General features: G+C 39.6%; 3 protein-coding genes across 3 annotated transcripts; 2 read left to right on the top strand and 1 right to left on the bottom strand.

Annotated features, from left to right (window-relative positions):
- The first annotated feature begins 739 nt into the window (after positions 1 to 739).
- On the top strand, positions 740 to 1,248 carry LOC103721136 (E3 ubiquitin-protein ligase RHA2A-like). The gene has a single exon (XM_008811201.4). It carries the CDS (start codon positions 740 to 742, stop codon positions 1,238 to 1,240), a length of 501 nt encoding a protein of 166 aa, XP_008809423.3. The 3' UTR covers positions 1,241 to 1,248.
- Positions 1,249 to 2,119: 871 nt separating this feature from the next.
- LOC103721135 (uncharacterized) lies at positions 2,120 to 6,084 on the bottom strand. Its single transcript, XM_089931130.1, has 4 exons — positions 5,735 to 6,084; positions 3,736 to 4,042; positions 3,183 to 3,627; positions 2,120 to 3,099 (listed from the first exon to the last, which is right to left on the bottom strand). The coding sequence occupies exons 1-3, from the start codon at positions 6,082 to 6,084 to the stop codon at positions 3,286 to 3,288; spliced, it is 999 nt and encodes a 332-aa protein (XP_089787256.1). The 3' UTR covers positions 2,120 to 3,099; positions 3,183 to 3,285.
- A 2,428-nt stretch (positions 6,085 to 8,512) lies between these two features.
- LOC103721134 (non-specific lipid transfer protein GPI-anchored 3-like) lies at positions 8,513 to 13,981 on the top strand. Its single transcript, XM_089931129.1, has 3 exons — positions 8,513 to 8,840; positions 9,245 to 9,307; positions 13,881 to 13,981. The coding sequence occupies exons 1-3, from the start codon at positions 8,513 to 8,515 to the stop codon at positions 13,979 to 13,981; spliced, it is 492 nt and encodes a 163-aa protein (XP_089787255.1).
- The last annotated feature ends 208 nt before the right edge of the window (positions 13,982 to 14,189 follow it).

Here is a 14,189-nt window from a genome sequence, read left to right as displayed (position 1 = left end):
TATTCTCATGTGGCATTTCTGCATATTTTCTTACTTATATGGATGATTTAATTCCCACCTACACCAATAACCCAATTTTGTACAAGTTTGTTCCCGCTCATTTATAAAAATTCTCTCTAAAAGAATTAGAGGATCTTCATTATTTATTGGGTATTGAAGTTATACCTACATCATCTAGTCATTTTCACACTCAACATAAGCACATCCGAGATTTACTTGATCGTAACCATATGCTTCGAGCTAAAGAAAGGTGCTACTCCCTTCCTTATAATTGACTCTTAGGCCCTCTTTGGGGGACTTTTGGAAGGCCAAAAAGTACTTTCTGGCCCTCCAAAAGTACTTTTAAATAAAAAAAAATATTTGGTAAAAAATTTTAAAAATCTATTTTAGCTTTTTCAGAAAGCTGAATACAGCTTTTTTGGAGAAACTCCATTTTGGAGATTTTCGAAAAAGCACTTTTAGGTCGCGTCGAAAAGCTATTTTTTGACCAAAATATCCCTATTTAAAAGTTCCTTTTTTCTGCCAAAACCCTCCATCCCACCGCCTCTTTCTCTCCCACCCATCCCCTTCCCTCCCCCTCTTCAATGCAACCCTCAAAGCCCTCTCCCTCTCCCTTGCTGCTGCCCCGATGCCCTCCACCTCTTCTCCCTCTTTCTTTCTTCCGATTTTTCACTCTGTAATAATTATTAAATTAAGAAACTAATTAAATTAAAAGAAGGAAGGAAGAAGGGGGAAAGAAATGGGGCTCCCGAACCGACTCCACGATGCCTCCAGTGACTCCATCCCGATCCTCCACGTCGTGGCGGCCACCGGGTGGGTCTCCTACCTCCGCTCCCTCCTCCTCTGCCTCCTTCACTCCCTCGGCCTCCTACGCCTCCACCCCTCCTCCGCCGCGGCCAACGATACCCTCTTCTCCTGTGCCAGGTCCGGCCTCGCCGGACTCGTCGTCATGGCCTCCTCCGGATGCCCCTTTGCCTACGAGGCCTTGCCGTCGGCGGCCGCAGAGGGGGAACGAGAGGAGCCGAGCTACGTGGTGTGCCTTTGCGAGCTCGTCGACGACAACCGGGTACGGTTGCTAGCGTGCTGCCATGTGTTCCACAACGAGTGCCTCGATGGGTGGTTCGACCAAAGGAATCTAAATTGTCCTCTCTGCCAGTCGCCGCTGGCGGCGGAGAAGCGTCAGGCCGATGCCGACCGCCGAATCGGGGCGAAGCTCGTCGCTTGGCTCTCCCCCTATTGATCCGATCATCCCCCCTATCGGACGGTGCTTATGCTACCTCCTCCTTATAATTATTATATATAAATTATTATGCTATAGTATACAATATTATATTACTATATTATAATAATATTATACTATTTCATATATTTATATATTAATACATATTATAATTTATTATGCTCTATTGTATAATACTATGTAATGTCTTTATAGTCATTTTGTCATACCAAAAGTACTTTCTCAATTTTTTTACCAAACATATGTTAAAGTAGCACAGTACTTTAGAAATGTAGTTACTAAACAACAAATAGCTTTTTATAAAATCTCCACTTTAGAAATGTAGTTACCAACCGCTCTCCCAAATAAGGCCTAAATATTCCATCTTCTCTTCCTCCTTGAACACCACCACTGCTATTATATCACTACAAAATCTAATATCCTCTTCGGTTTGATGTATTTGCTCCTCTTTCGAAGTAGTACTCGCGACAAGATCCTACTTAAATAGATCGATCTGATTAGATTCATCTCCGATCGCGCCTACCATTAAGAAATTTGAAGGGATCTCCCTGCTTTCCTTTGCATTGGCATGCGGGGTAGTGGTCTGGAAGGAGACCTCGATGCTTCGGCTTCGTTGAGAGAAGGAGACCTTGGCATAAGTGTCCTGGTAGGTAACCGACTCTTGGCATAGGTGTCCACGTTGGTAACCGACTGTGCTACGATTTAACAAATGATTGATACTTACCCACTTTATTATAGATACATATCTTATGTTTTTATCTCAAATTGAGGTAGTAAAAGTTTAAATAATTATTTTTCATATACTTTCCAATACATATATGAGCTTTCTCGGTATGATCGATGAAACATACGTAACAGCTTGCAGATACACACCTATTATTTTCTTGATACATACCTACACTTTATTAACATATACCTCAAATCAAGGTAATACATAGTCAACAATATTATTTTGTTAATAATGTCTGGATAATACACACGAGCTTTATTAATATTTCATACGTGCTAGTTTGACTTTGTATACCTCCTCAAGATTTTCAACGATGAGCTCAACCTACTGCTCATGGTATCCTCCTCAACAAGATGAGGAGGTGATGCTGGGAGGGAGAGGTCGGCGACGGCGTGACAAAGGCCTTGAGTCAGAGTAGATTTGAAGTTGAAATTTTACAGAAAAAGAAGAAAGATGATGGAGAAAAGGGGACGATGCTGAGGGGTTGAAAAAAAACTGGTTATTACCAATTGATAGAGCCCTTGACATTGTCGGAGGTACACTGGTAAATCAGAGAAGAGAAACATGGAAATGAGAGAGAGAGAAAAGGGGAGTAATTAATAGACTCACCTCTCTATATTTATCTTATAAGTGGATTTCTTAGAGGAAAAAATGTTAGTGCTTTAAGAGTTGGGAGATTGGGCACTTACCATATCAAGAGACAAGAGGCCCTTCCCAGATGATATACTCAGCTGACCTCCAAAGGATTTTGTCCTTCTATTGGCAGGATCAGGAAAGAGATCTGATGATGATGTTTTTGCGTCTCCGAAGCTTCTCCCTGAAGACACCTCCCTTCTGCAATTCTTCACAATTCTTCACAACGGTTTTATCATAACATTGTTCTTCTTAATTGAAGTTATAATTGTTCCATTTTTAAATGGAGCTCTATGCCATTGCCAAAAACCCACCAAATCGTGCTGTTGGGAAGGGGCATTAATATCATCCTGGTACAGGAGTTATTTGTGCTTTGATCCATATCCATCATCTCACAACAAAAACTCGGATGGAGGCACGCCGTGAAAAGATAGAGCCCGTCCATCGCCGATCACAACGCCGAGACCACCAACCCTTCTTTTCTTGGAAACAACTACTAAAACCAGAAAATAAACAGTGAAGGAGAACTAAAATTCCACTGACAATAAAATTTCAAAAAATTAGGGTTTAGAAACGGACTTAGAAGAAGAATTCAGATAGGGGGCGAGTCGACAAAAGCTTCTTCCCGTCCGCGGCCAAACGAGAGAGCCGTGGCCACGAAGGCGTACAACACCACCAGCAGCTAAATCAGGCAAACGAGGATCACGGATCGCACATCTGCCCAGAGGTCAAGATTCGACAGCCCATCTCTCGCCCTCGAATCCATGCCCGCATCTCCGATCACGATCTCGACCAGAGCTTCCACCGCCTTTTTGGATCCATCGCTCAAGTCCGGTGCACCGATCTCGAGCAGAGCTTCTCGCACGCGATCTATCACCAACACAGCCCTCACCTTCTCTTTGTCCATCTCCTTCTCCTCCCTCTCCGCAGCATCAGAATCGGTGCATCCGCCGGTGGGCTCGCCGGATTCCACCACTACGATCTCGTCAATCTTGAAAGAAACCGAGATTAAAGGCTTATGAGTCTGGAAAACAGAGAGATCGGGAGTCAAGAAAAGGAGAACATGCGATTCTTGAAAGATTTAGGGTTTGGGTTCCCTCAAACAAAAAGATATAGGGTTTGGAGAGCTCACTTCCGCCGGATCTTCCACGTTGCTGGTCGCCTCCGGCGAGGAATCGTCCGGGTCCGATGGATCGTGGTGGATGCCCTCCCGTGCGGTGGAGAACTCCCAGCTCAGGCGCTTGGGGACGATCCTGAGGGAAGAGAACAGGGAAGATGAAGAAGGAAAGGTGAATGGAGAAGGAATAGAATAGAAAATAGGGTTTGCTGAGAACTGCTTGGGATTTTCCTTCGCCAGAATTGGGATCGGATCGCTTCGAGAGAGGGGTTTCCTTTGATCGGGCGCGGTTCGCCGGTCGCGTGGTTTGGAGGATGGAGGCCTTCATGGCTGGGCGGGAAAGAGCAGAACTGTGGAAAAAGAAACGGAGAGCTTAGGATATTTATCGAGGGGGCTCAAGCCTGCGACTCGGTGCCAGCGCCCGGCCGCTGTGCCAACTGTGGGCTGGCTAACGGCATGATACTTTTAACTCAGCCGTGGAAAAGAGAAATTATGTCGTACTATAAGCCGTACTTATCACCGGTTTATTTTTGCTAATCCCATTCGCCAAACATTTATTTTGATACATCGCTATAGTAATATGTAGGGCGATGTGCACAACCAATATGGTACACGCTATATAGTATATAAGTACGTGAATGTCAAATAGTTTTAGATAATTTTTTATCATATTTGACATCAATCATGTATCGATAAGACCTGTTAATTTGGCAGAAGATAGTAGTTCTTGATTGATGATTTTATACAAGATTATGGAGAAAAGTTTCCTTGCATTTGTTATTTAAATAGAGAACAATGAATGAAACATCTTAACAATATATCATAATACTTATGTTAACATTATGTTATTGATATGTTATGTTAAATAATTTAATCTTATGTTATATTATGAGAAATTAATTTATGCTAATAATTATAATATTTTATATATTTATTATTGTATTATTCTATAAATATAATATTATATTACATTATATCATAATACATTAATATGTTATGTTAGATAATTTAATATTATATTATATTATGGAATATTAATTTACGCTAATAATTATAATATTTTATACCTTTATTATTGTATTATACTATAAATATAATATTATACTGCATTATATCATAATACATTAATATGTTATGTTAAATAATTTAATATTATGTTATATTATGGAAAATTAATGTACACTAATAATTATAATATTTTGTACCTTTATTATTGTATTATACTATAAATATAATATTATAATACATTATATCATAATACAATAATATGTTCTATTAAATAATTTAATATTATATTAAATTATTATGCTATAGTATACAATGTTATATTAATATATTACAATAATATTATATTACATTACAGTAATATTATACTATATCATATATTAATGTATTAATATATGTTATATTTTATTATGATCTATTGTATAATATTATACAATGCTCTTTATGGTAATTTTGTTATACAAAAGTACTTTCTCAGTTTGTTTACAAACATATGTTAAAGTACCATAACACTTTAGAAATATAGTTATCAAACAGCAAACAGCTTTTTATAAAAGCTCTACTTCCAACAACTCTACTTCCAAAAGCTCTACTGCCAACAGCTCCTCCAAACAGAGTCTTAGTCTTCATGGTGGTTCTTCTTGCATTGAAGCTATTGAATATTGATAATTTGTTGGTGCACTTCAATCTCGCTCACACTCAGCCTAATATCGTGTACGTAGTCAATATATTATCTCAATTCATCCATCAACCCTCAGAAGCTCTTTGGCGTGCTAATGGTTATATGCCTTGATATCTCAAGAAAATCATTTATCATGGCTTAGAGCTTAGGTATTATTTTTCTTCGTTCTTTCATCCTACTCTAATGCTGATTGGATAGGTGACAAAGATGATCGTGCATGGCTTACATTTTGTACTTTGGAAGCAATCCTATCTCATAATCTTTATGGAAGCAATGGTCTTGTGAGAATAGGGCCTTAATAGGCTGAAGTCGGCAGGCCCAGCCGACTCCAGCCCTTGGCGCAATAGAAGCAGCAAAACAGGGATTGCGATCCCCTGCTCCACTTTTCTCGGGCGAGATGGAGCGGAGGCGCCGTTGGCGCTCCGTGGCAGCCCCACGGCCGCCCCACGTTCGTTCTGCAGCTGCCCTATGGCCGCTTGAACAGCCGCCGATTCCGCACCACCGTCGCGAGAATCGCTGTGGTGAATGAGCCGAAATCCACCTATAAATTTCTTTGCCACTGAGCTGCCACCATCTAGCCGTCTCTCCTCTCTCTCTCTCTTCCTCTCCTTTTCCTCCTCCAATGGCCGGCATGCCACATCGTCTGAACGCCGTCCAAAGACCTTTCTGTGATCCATGTTTCCCTCTGTTTCAAGATCGGGTTCGAGCTGCCGCCATCACCGCCACCGTGAGATCCGCCGCTTGACGGCCGAACTGAGCCACCCTGGCCAAGATCTGTTTCTTCTATAGACTCACCGGTGAGCTCTCCTTCTCCTTATTCTTTTATTCTTAGCATTTGTTTCGAACCCAATTGAGATTGTTCTCGGTCTTGCTCCCCGCCGATCACCACAGTGGCTGTCGGTCGCCTCTGCGCTCGGGTGGCCGGAGGTCGACGACCACCTAGCTCTGGCCACCGCCGGAGCTCTCTTCCTCTTTGCTCTTTACCCTTTTTCCTCCTTCCTCCTTGTTTTCTTAGTGGGATGAAGGATACATTGTACAAACCATGCCACTGAGTTATGTGGCCTTAGCTAATTTATGTTGAGACTTTAGTATCAGAGTTTTTGTACAAATGATAATAAGTTTTGAAAAGTAAAATATGTTATTTGTGATTCATAGCCCAGTCATTATTTTATATTTTGATTAAATATCTAGCATGCTTTGATTCCACTATGGGGTATTATGTTGCTTACTGGACTAGTATAGCTCATTATCATCTATTTTTTAGATTTAGATACATGATATCACAGGTCTTGGGGTGTGTGCAAGATTTTTGAAGATTCCTTTTATTTATTGGCATTTTAGATAGACTAGTTAGAGTAATTGATTTATGTTGTCATATAATATTTTGAAACTTTGAAACTTTGCTTTAAGTAAATTATTGATTAAAAAAATGAATTTCAGGAATTTATTATTATTTTGATATGATCTGCAGCCTTGCATGCCTATACAGTCCACCGTGCAAGTGTACGGCGTCTGTCACGTTCCAAGATTGAGGTGTGACAGGTCTGTCACTCGATCATCTACCGAGGTTAGGGCTGTTAATGAGCCGAGCTGCTCGGGCTCGGCTCGGTAAAAGCTCGGCTCGGGCTCGGCTCGGTAGTCAAACGAGCCCGAGCCCGAGCCCAATATGAGGCTCGTTTACACTCGAGCCCGAGCAGCTCACGAGCTCAAACGAGCTCTAGTCTTCCATTGAAAAATCTTATTTCAGCACCATAATTCATAAAAATCTAATAACATAGAGAAAAATAGCTTGTTATCGAGCCCGAGCTCGGGCTCGTTCTAGAGCTCGTAATTGAAACGAGCTTTACGAGCTCAAGCCCGAGCCTTTGCTTTGCCAAGCAAGCTCGAGCTCGAGCCCAAAATAGAGCTCATTACCGAGCCCGAGCCCGAGCCTGAGCTTCTGTGAAACGAGCCGAGCCGAGCTCTTCCAGGCTCGGGCTCGGCTTGGCTCGTTGACAGCCCTAATCGAGGTTGAGATTTGAGTTGCTGCCATAGCTTTTGAATTAGCTTGGGTTCAGTCTCTTTTACATGAATTGGATATCTTTATCCCCCCTTTTTCCCTAATTTGTAGTGATAACATTGGCGCATCATGTTAATTCAGAGATTCTTGTTTATCGTGTAACTATTCAAAAATATTACTTATTGGCAAAAATCATTTTTTTTTGGTAAAAGAAAAGGAAATAGGGAGTGTGGAGAACCTCACCCGCGTAGCAACCTCCACTGGAGAATGTTCGATATGGGTAGACAAGTTTTACTCATACTCTCTCCAGCACCACTTAAATACTGGCATACCAGATGGCGACTCCACCAGGCAAACCAGGTGGGAGGCATCCGGTCTCCGCATTTAATCGACGCCCGCACGTTTCGAACTTGGGCCACTCCGTTGGAATCTTAGTCTTGTTCCAACCGTGCTACCACCTCGCGGAATCAAGGCATATAATCATTAGCACGCCAAAGAGTTCATTATCAACCAAGGTTAGCTAAATAATTCTTGCATATTGTACAGCTATTCAAAAACTTTTCTTTACACTATGTAATAATTTAGGAAAGTTTGTCTTATTTGTAAATCATTCTTTATTTTCTCCTATAAATTGGAATCCTACGGGCCTTTTACCTCAAATCTCTAGCCGAAATAATTCCTTCAATTTCTACATTGCACGGGTTTGCTCCGTAAGAGGTTTGCTCAACAACAGCCAAAAAAAAAAACCCGGTTAGTTTGTTATATAAAATCTCATTCTAATTCGAATTCCTGAAAAGCGAGATATTATTAAGTGATTAGAGTCCTTAAGGAAGGAGTTTCCTTGGTCAAGCTCATTCAATCCATAGCAACTCCAGTTCCGTGCACCAACGGCACTCTCACAGAGAGGCAAGCCACAACAAACCCAGAAGGCTTCGCCGAACAAAACGCGCCGGCCAACCTCGCAGAATCAAATCCGTTAGGGACTCTCGCTCATCCCTCCTTATCCCTTTATACAAAGCCCACAAGCTCATCTAAACGAGCAACTAATGGTAGAAGAAACATAGATAGAGATAGATATATAGGGAAGCCAAGAGAGAGAAGTTTTCATGGCATCCGAGAAGCTCATCCTCTTCTTCCTCCTCTTCCTCGCCTCATGGGCTTCCACCACCCTGTCTCGGGATGACCAAGGAGTGAAGCCATGCATAACGAAGCTGATGCCGTGCGTCGATTTCCTGCACTCCGGCAAGCGTCCATCGTCGGTGTGCTGCATGGCGCTGAAGAATGAGCTGGAGAACGACGTTGGATGCCTCTGCGAGTTACTCGGCGACGACAAGGCCCTCAAGGCCTTCAACGTTATGCTGGCCGAGGTGATCCAGTTTCCGACGCGCTGCGGTCTCCAGCCGGCGGATGTCGGCAAGTGCAAAAAGTCCGGTGGTAAATTAACATGAGCCATTCTTTTTACTTCCTTTTTTTCGTTTTTTTTTTGGTTATGTTTGGCCTTTCCTTTAACATCTGATTCAGATGAATATTATTTAGTTCTGACTTCAATTTTCTTTACGTCTATATAACCTGTGTCAGTACTTTTGCCGGAATATTTTGAAAAATCTTTTTATGTATTTAATTAAGTTTGGATATTTTAGTTTTACTAGGGTGATGTTTAATTAACTAACTACATTTTCTGCAACACCTGGGTATTAGGAGGTTGCTTAGATCGTTGGAAATTTAATAGTCAAGTTATCTTCAAAAGAGATGATTCCATGAATCATTAGCATTATTAGTTTTCATATTTTCTATCTAAAATTGTATTCTTTTTTTTTGCTTTTGTTCTTTGTGTGCAGATGTACCAATGCCGCCAGTTATTCCAAGGGACCCATCAACGCCTCCAAAATCCCCTACAAAAGGTACAAGCTTTTTTTCATTAATTTTTTTTTTAAAAAAAAGATTATTTTTTGAGAACGGAAATGTGAGATTTATCCATAATATGAGCATTTTCTAATTATTTACCATCTACGTATGCCAAATGAAGTTACGCCTTGGTCTGTAACAAAAAAAAAAGAAAAACAAGAGAGAAAAGAATAGAAAAAGAAGTCATCCATTGGGACTCGATACTCGATACGTATATCTATGCTACCAAAACTATAGATATGCTAGTTTCTCTTTTGAATTATCTTCGGCCAATAACATTAATTTCTACAACTATTATTCTGTGAAAAATGATTCGGAATTCATCGACTCTTGTTCTCTTTTGTGTTTTTTGGCATTTAATCTGCTGAAACTGATTTTCTTGTTTTACTAATCATATCTATATGCTGTAAATCCGTTTAGTGTTATCAAATTGAATCCTTTTCAGGGTGAATGTAGTACTTTTTATAAATTGGTTAGAAAAGTTCTCACCCCCCACAAAAACTAAAAATAAAGACTGGAAAGGAAACTAAATGTTACATTTACAAGCATTTTCAAGCTTAAATATGTGGACTTTCAAGATTAACAATGCTTATATGTAGTACAGTTTTTATCAGATCAGAACTCACCTCATCCTAGGTGATTTGGGTAACACAGACCAGAGTTAGGTCCTTCGGGTTTAGATCAACAAACCATCCTAGCATGTCAGAGAGACACTAGAATCAAATAGGGATTATTATTTGTATATAACAAAGATAAGGATCTCCATGACTCAAGTGCATGTTCCCTCAAGGGAGATTAAGCTAGTCTCCTACTTACTAGTCTAGTCCAATCAACAAACGAAAGGTTGGGGTAATCATCTATAATCATGACTTCATCCAAATGTTCGAGGTGTTCATAAATTTGTACTATAATCACAAATTCGAAACATTGATCAACAAATAGTTACACATTCTATTATGGTGCACACTTTGTTGATTGTGTACATTTGTACGAGGAAACATATATATCAAGACATGAATGGTTGCAGAAATTGTTCAATTTTCATTGATTACAAGAACTTTGCAAATAGTTTTCTTAGACAAACAATGGTTCTGTTGGGGATTATCTTAGATAATATGCAAATCTAAATTTTTGCACCCTCCTATTCATTTCTCTGATCAATTATAAAATGAAGAATGTGGAGGTTTGGAAAAAGAATCTTATTTTCTTAGCAATTATACTCAATACGTTATTACAATTTTCAATGGTGGAAAACTACATATCAAATGAACTAATCAAACTTTACTTTTTTTCATGTTAGGGACATCTCCAAGCGGTGCAGATCTTGGGAAAAGGATGATAAGCGTGGCTGGTTTACTTATTATTGGAGGAATGCTTTCTATTTTCACATTGTTTTAGGTTTTCTTCTTTTTGTATTTTCCTATTCATCTATGACTAGATTTTCATAAAAGAAAGCCAAATCATAAGACTTTGTGGTAGCAAAAAGCAATCGTGATTCTAAGACATGCAGTTTATCTTTTTCCATGGAAGCGTCTACTGTGAAGTTTGTTTTTGTTGCTTGAATGGTGGGGTCATATTATATATCTAGAGGACTGGGGCAGCCATGGCTCCCCCAATGATCCACAAACTTGGATTAGAAAAAATTCCAGAGAACTATATTGAGCAGGGAATAAAACAACACCTTGTTAGAATTAGAAGGATAAGTGATCTTGAAGAACATTTGATCAACCAACAGTTTCCTTGAAGAACACACCATCAACCATGCAGTTTCTTCCCAACCTTCTGTGCTAATTTTTGAATTGCAAATTCTTGTTCTTGGCTTACAATATGGCGTCTACAACAACTAACAACATCATGATAACATATTCAGAGATGACCATACTGCTGCAATTTCTCCCTTTGCATACTTGCAATCTTTTCCATTTACTTACCTTAATTTTCAAAATAGCCCATGTTGCTTTTTTTGTGGTAAGATCGATTCTTATTTACTGTGTACATGCACTCCTTGACCTTGCCTTCAAGGAAGATGTTACCTTTGGATGGTATCATCCTCTCACCTCTTAGATGATGGCATGCAGAGCTTGATTCTAAGTGGAGTTGGTCTTGATTTAGGGCTTATTCGGATGATTGGGTTAAAAATCCTATGAGATTCATAGGTTGACCACCAAGCAGGTCCGGTTCTACTGGCCTAATCCATAAATTCTATAGTATTTTCAGTCCAATCATTCAAATAAGAAGTTTAAGTTCCAGTCTAGCTGGGTGCATGGATTGAGCCAAAAGAGGCTGAACCCAAAATAACCTTGCTCAGAAAAAAAAACCTGTTTGATACCTTTGCTCAAAATAAACTTGTTTGGAGGAAGAAAAACCTATCTAGCGTGATTTAGATAGGAGTGAGCTTCTTTTAAATCATATATTTTCAACTTTGCTCACATGTTTTGTAGAGATTTTCTATTCTAGTCCAATTATATTTTGTTATTCTTTTACCTCTCACATCATTATCAATAGCGAAGAGTTTGCATACCAGCCCTATGAGGTTTATGAATATATATATATATATATATATATATATATATATATATATATATATATATATATATATATATATATATATATGTTTTAAAGGAGAGATTTTTTTTCTCTCTTTTTCTTATTATTTATGTTTTATTCTTCTTATTTTTAATTTTATGTTTTGTTTTTATATCAATTATAGATATGTTTAATTATTTTATTTTTAGTTATAATTATTGTAAGTCTTCCTTGACGAAGAATCCTGGATCCGTCACTGACGCTAGGCATCACTCGTGCTCAAGGCCCAAAGTGAGTTTTAGAAGGAAACAAAGTGCTTTTTATCCTGTGCGTCCTGGGCTAAACCACACACGCAGCTTCTCAGCAAAGGAAAGAAAAGAACAAAATAATCCTACCCGACTATGTTTGGTTTGGGATTGGGTCCTAAGGTTTTTTTAGTTGGAGTCAGTTGTATCCAAACTATTTTCAGGAGGGTTGTATTCTGAGGGTTGAACATTGTCAAATGGATTAGTTTATGGTTAAATAGGTCATTTTGGGTAAGTCGGTTTGGGTCGGGCTTGGGCCTAAAAGTAGATCTCAGAACAATTTTGGGCTAGCCTGAGGTTGATGTTGGTCCACACTGAGCCTAGACTTGTGACTGATCTTGGCCCGAAGTCATTATTAGGTTCCTCTCCCACTAATCCTTCAGGTTCTGCCTTCGAATTTCGGGATAAGCAGGCTACGAAATTTGGGTCTATCGGCCCACTTTGGGCCTAGTAAATACTCTTTGGCCCACATGGGCTTGTTCCATCAAGTGAAATTACTTTAGACAACTACATGCATTGATCAAATGTATGTACTGGCCAATAGATGATTTGGAGAGAGCTATTTAATGACACAAAATTTGATTTGATGGAAGTAAAAGAAAACCCATGATTAATGGAAATAATTAAAATCCATCAATTTTATCTTCAGCTGCTTCGCCTAAATCTTAAACTAGTTTGACATTGAAATGTTTGGCAAATGATCCTTAAGTTTTAGCATCAGCTATTCATCTATCAAACTATTGTTGGACTTCGATAGTCCTTATCACTCATCCTCAAGGATACGATTTGTATTTTAAAGAGTTTTGTCTATAGTTCAAACTGTAAAAGAATATTTTTGGGATTGGATTTATAATTCCTTGTTGAAAATTTCAAAGACATCCATGCGAAGTACTTAACTTTTGATCTAAAGCCTCTTTCAAAATTCAGTCCCTTTTAAGGGAGAAATTATATCTCGCACCATATGCACCATGTCAATGTTGCACCACAGGAACCAAGATGCGTGATTGTCATGGTGCACGGCCATGTGGTACATATGGTAGAGGGTAATTTCTCCCCTAAAAAGGGCTTTCCTTTATGTAGAATTTCATATAACTTTACCCTCCAAAAAATAAATATAAAAAGGAAAAGAGACTAAAGAAAATTGCAGAGACTTTTCACCTGTATCGCTTAATTAATTAAATCTTGATACCAAATTCTGATATTGAATCTGAACTTTGGATAGTCGTATAAAACAATTACAGGCTTTCATCAATGCATAAAAAAATTAGACTACAGATGCTATTCCATTCTACACATCGTATTACAATCATCGATCCAAAATTGTTTCACGTTCCAGCTTTTCATTGGTGGAGTTGCGTTCCTTCCGGTAATACATGGTACTTCATCTTGTTTTTTGGCTCTCGTCGCAGAACCATGCTCCCCTAAGACAAGAGTGCAGTGCTGTGGTAGCTGGGACGGAAGACCTCCATTGGGCCACAATGCCAAGCCCGGCAAACCAGTTTCTCATGCAGATGGTGTAGGTCGTCCCGTATTCATGCTCAAAGACCAAACTTTTACTTGCCATCAGAGAGCTTGCCTCCAGGCAGAGACGTGACCGCTGATGGTGAAGCCAGCAAGATGTAGCACACCGCACCATGCACCTTGGAGTTCCTCACTCTTGCATCTCACCACCGATCTGGAACCTGAGAAGCGGAAAGGTTCCATTTCTGCCTCATTGTTGATTCCATGGGAGGTGCAGAGCTAAGGGTGAAACAACAAAGAGGCAGCTGCAAGGCTTTTGCATTTCTTGGACACCTCTCCTGCATTGAGTATTTAGGTATGGATGGCATGGGACAGTAAGAGGATATCAAGTACGATAGCTTTGGTTTCCTCATCTCATTTTTTTCTCCCCTATAAGGTTACTCGACTTCGATATACCTTCCTACTCCCCTATGATATCAAAAGAAAAGAGGAAACAAATCACCCCCAGCGCGAGGGATGATTGTGGGAGGTGAAGAGATGGTAGGAGGAGACAAGGGTTGTATCTCACGTAGCAGGACTCTAAAAA

Source organism: Phoenix dactylifera, chromosome 5, assembly GCF_051530095.1.
Source record: "Phoenix dactylifera cultivar Ajwa chromosome 5, Ajwa_hap1_PhDact_Kaust_v1.1, whole genome shotgun sequence".
Classification (NCBI taxonomy): domain Eukaryota; kingdom Viridiplantae; phylum Streptophyta; class Magnoliopsida; order Arecales; family Arecaceae; genus Phoenix; species Phoenix dactylifera.
The sequence above is the reverse complement of the archived record's forward strand: the minus strand, read 5'-3'. Positions and strand labels throughout refer to the sequence as shown.

What these genes read in the sequence shown, in the direction of transcription:
- LOC103721135 (XM_089931130.1), bottom strand. Translation starts at nt 6,084, where the DNA reads ATGGATCACAGAAAGGTCTTTGGACGGCGTTCAGACGATGTGGCATGC. An exon ending in CTATTGCGCCAAGGGCTGGA is followed by an intron (nt 4,043 to 5,734) that starts GTCGGCTGGGCC and finishes CCAGCCATGAAG; the next exon opens with GCCTCCATCCTCCAAACCAC. An exon ending in ACGTGGAAGATCCGGCGGAA is followed by an intron (nt 3,628 to 3,735) that starts GTGAGCTCTCCA and finishes TCTGTTTTCCAG; the next exon opens with ACTCATAAGCCTTTAATCTC.
- LOC103721134 (XM_089931129.1), top strand. Translation starts at nt 8,513, where the DNA reads ATGGCATCCGAGAAGCTCATCCTCTTCTTCCTCCTCTTCCTCGCCTCA. An exon ending in CAAGTGCAAAAAGTCCGGTG is followed by an intron (nt 8,841 to 9,244) that starts GTAAATTAACAT and finishes CTTTGTGTGCAG; the next exon opens with ATGTACCAATGCCGCCAGTT. An exon ending in TCCAAAATCCCCTACAAAAG is followed by an intron (nt 9,308 to 13,880) that starts GTACAAGCTTTT and finishes TGGGAGGTGCAG; the next exon opens with AGCTAAGGGTGAAACAACAA.
- LOC103721136 (XM_008811201.4), top strand. Translation starts at nt 740, where the DNA reads ATGGGGCTCCCGAACCGACTCCACGATGCCTCCAGTGACTCCATCCCG.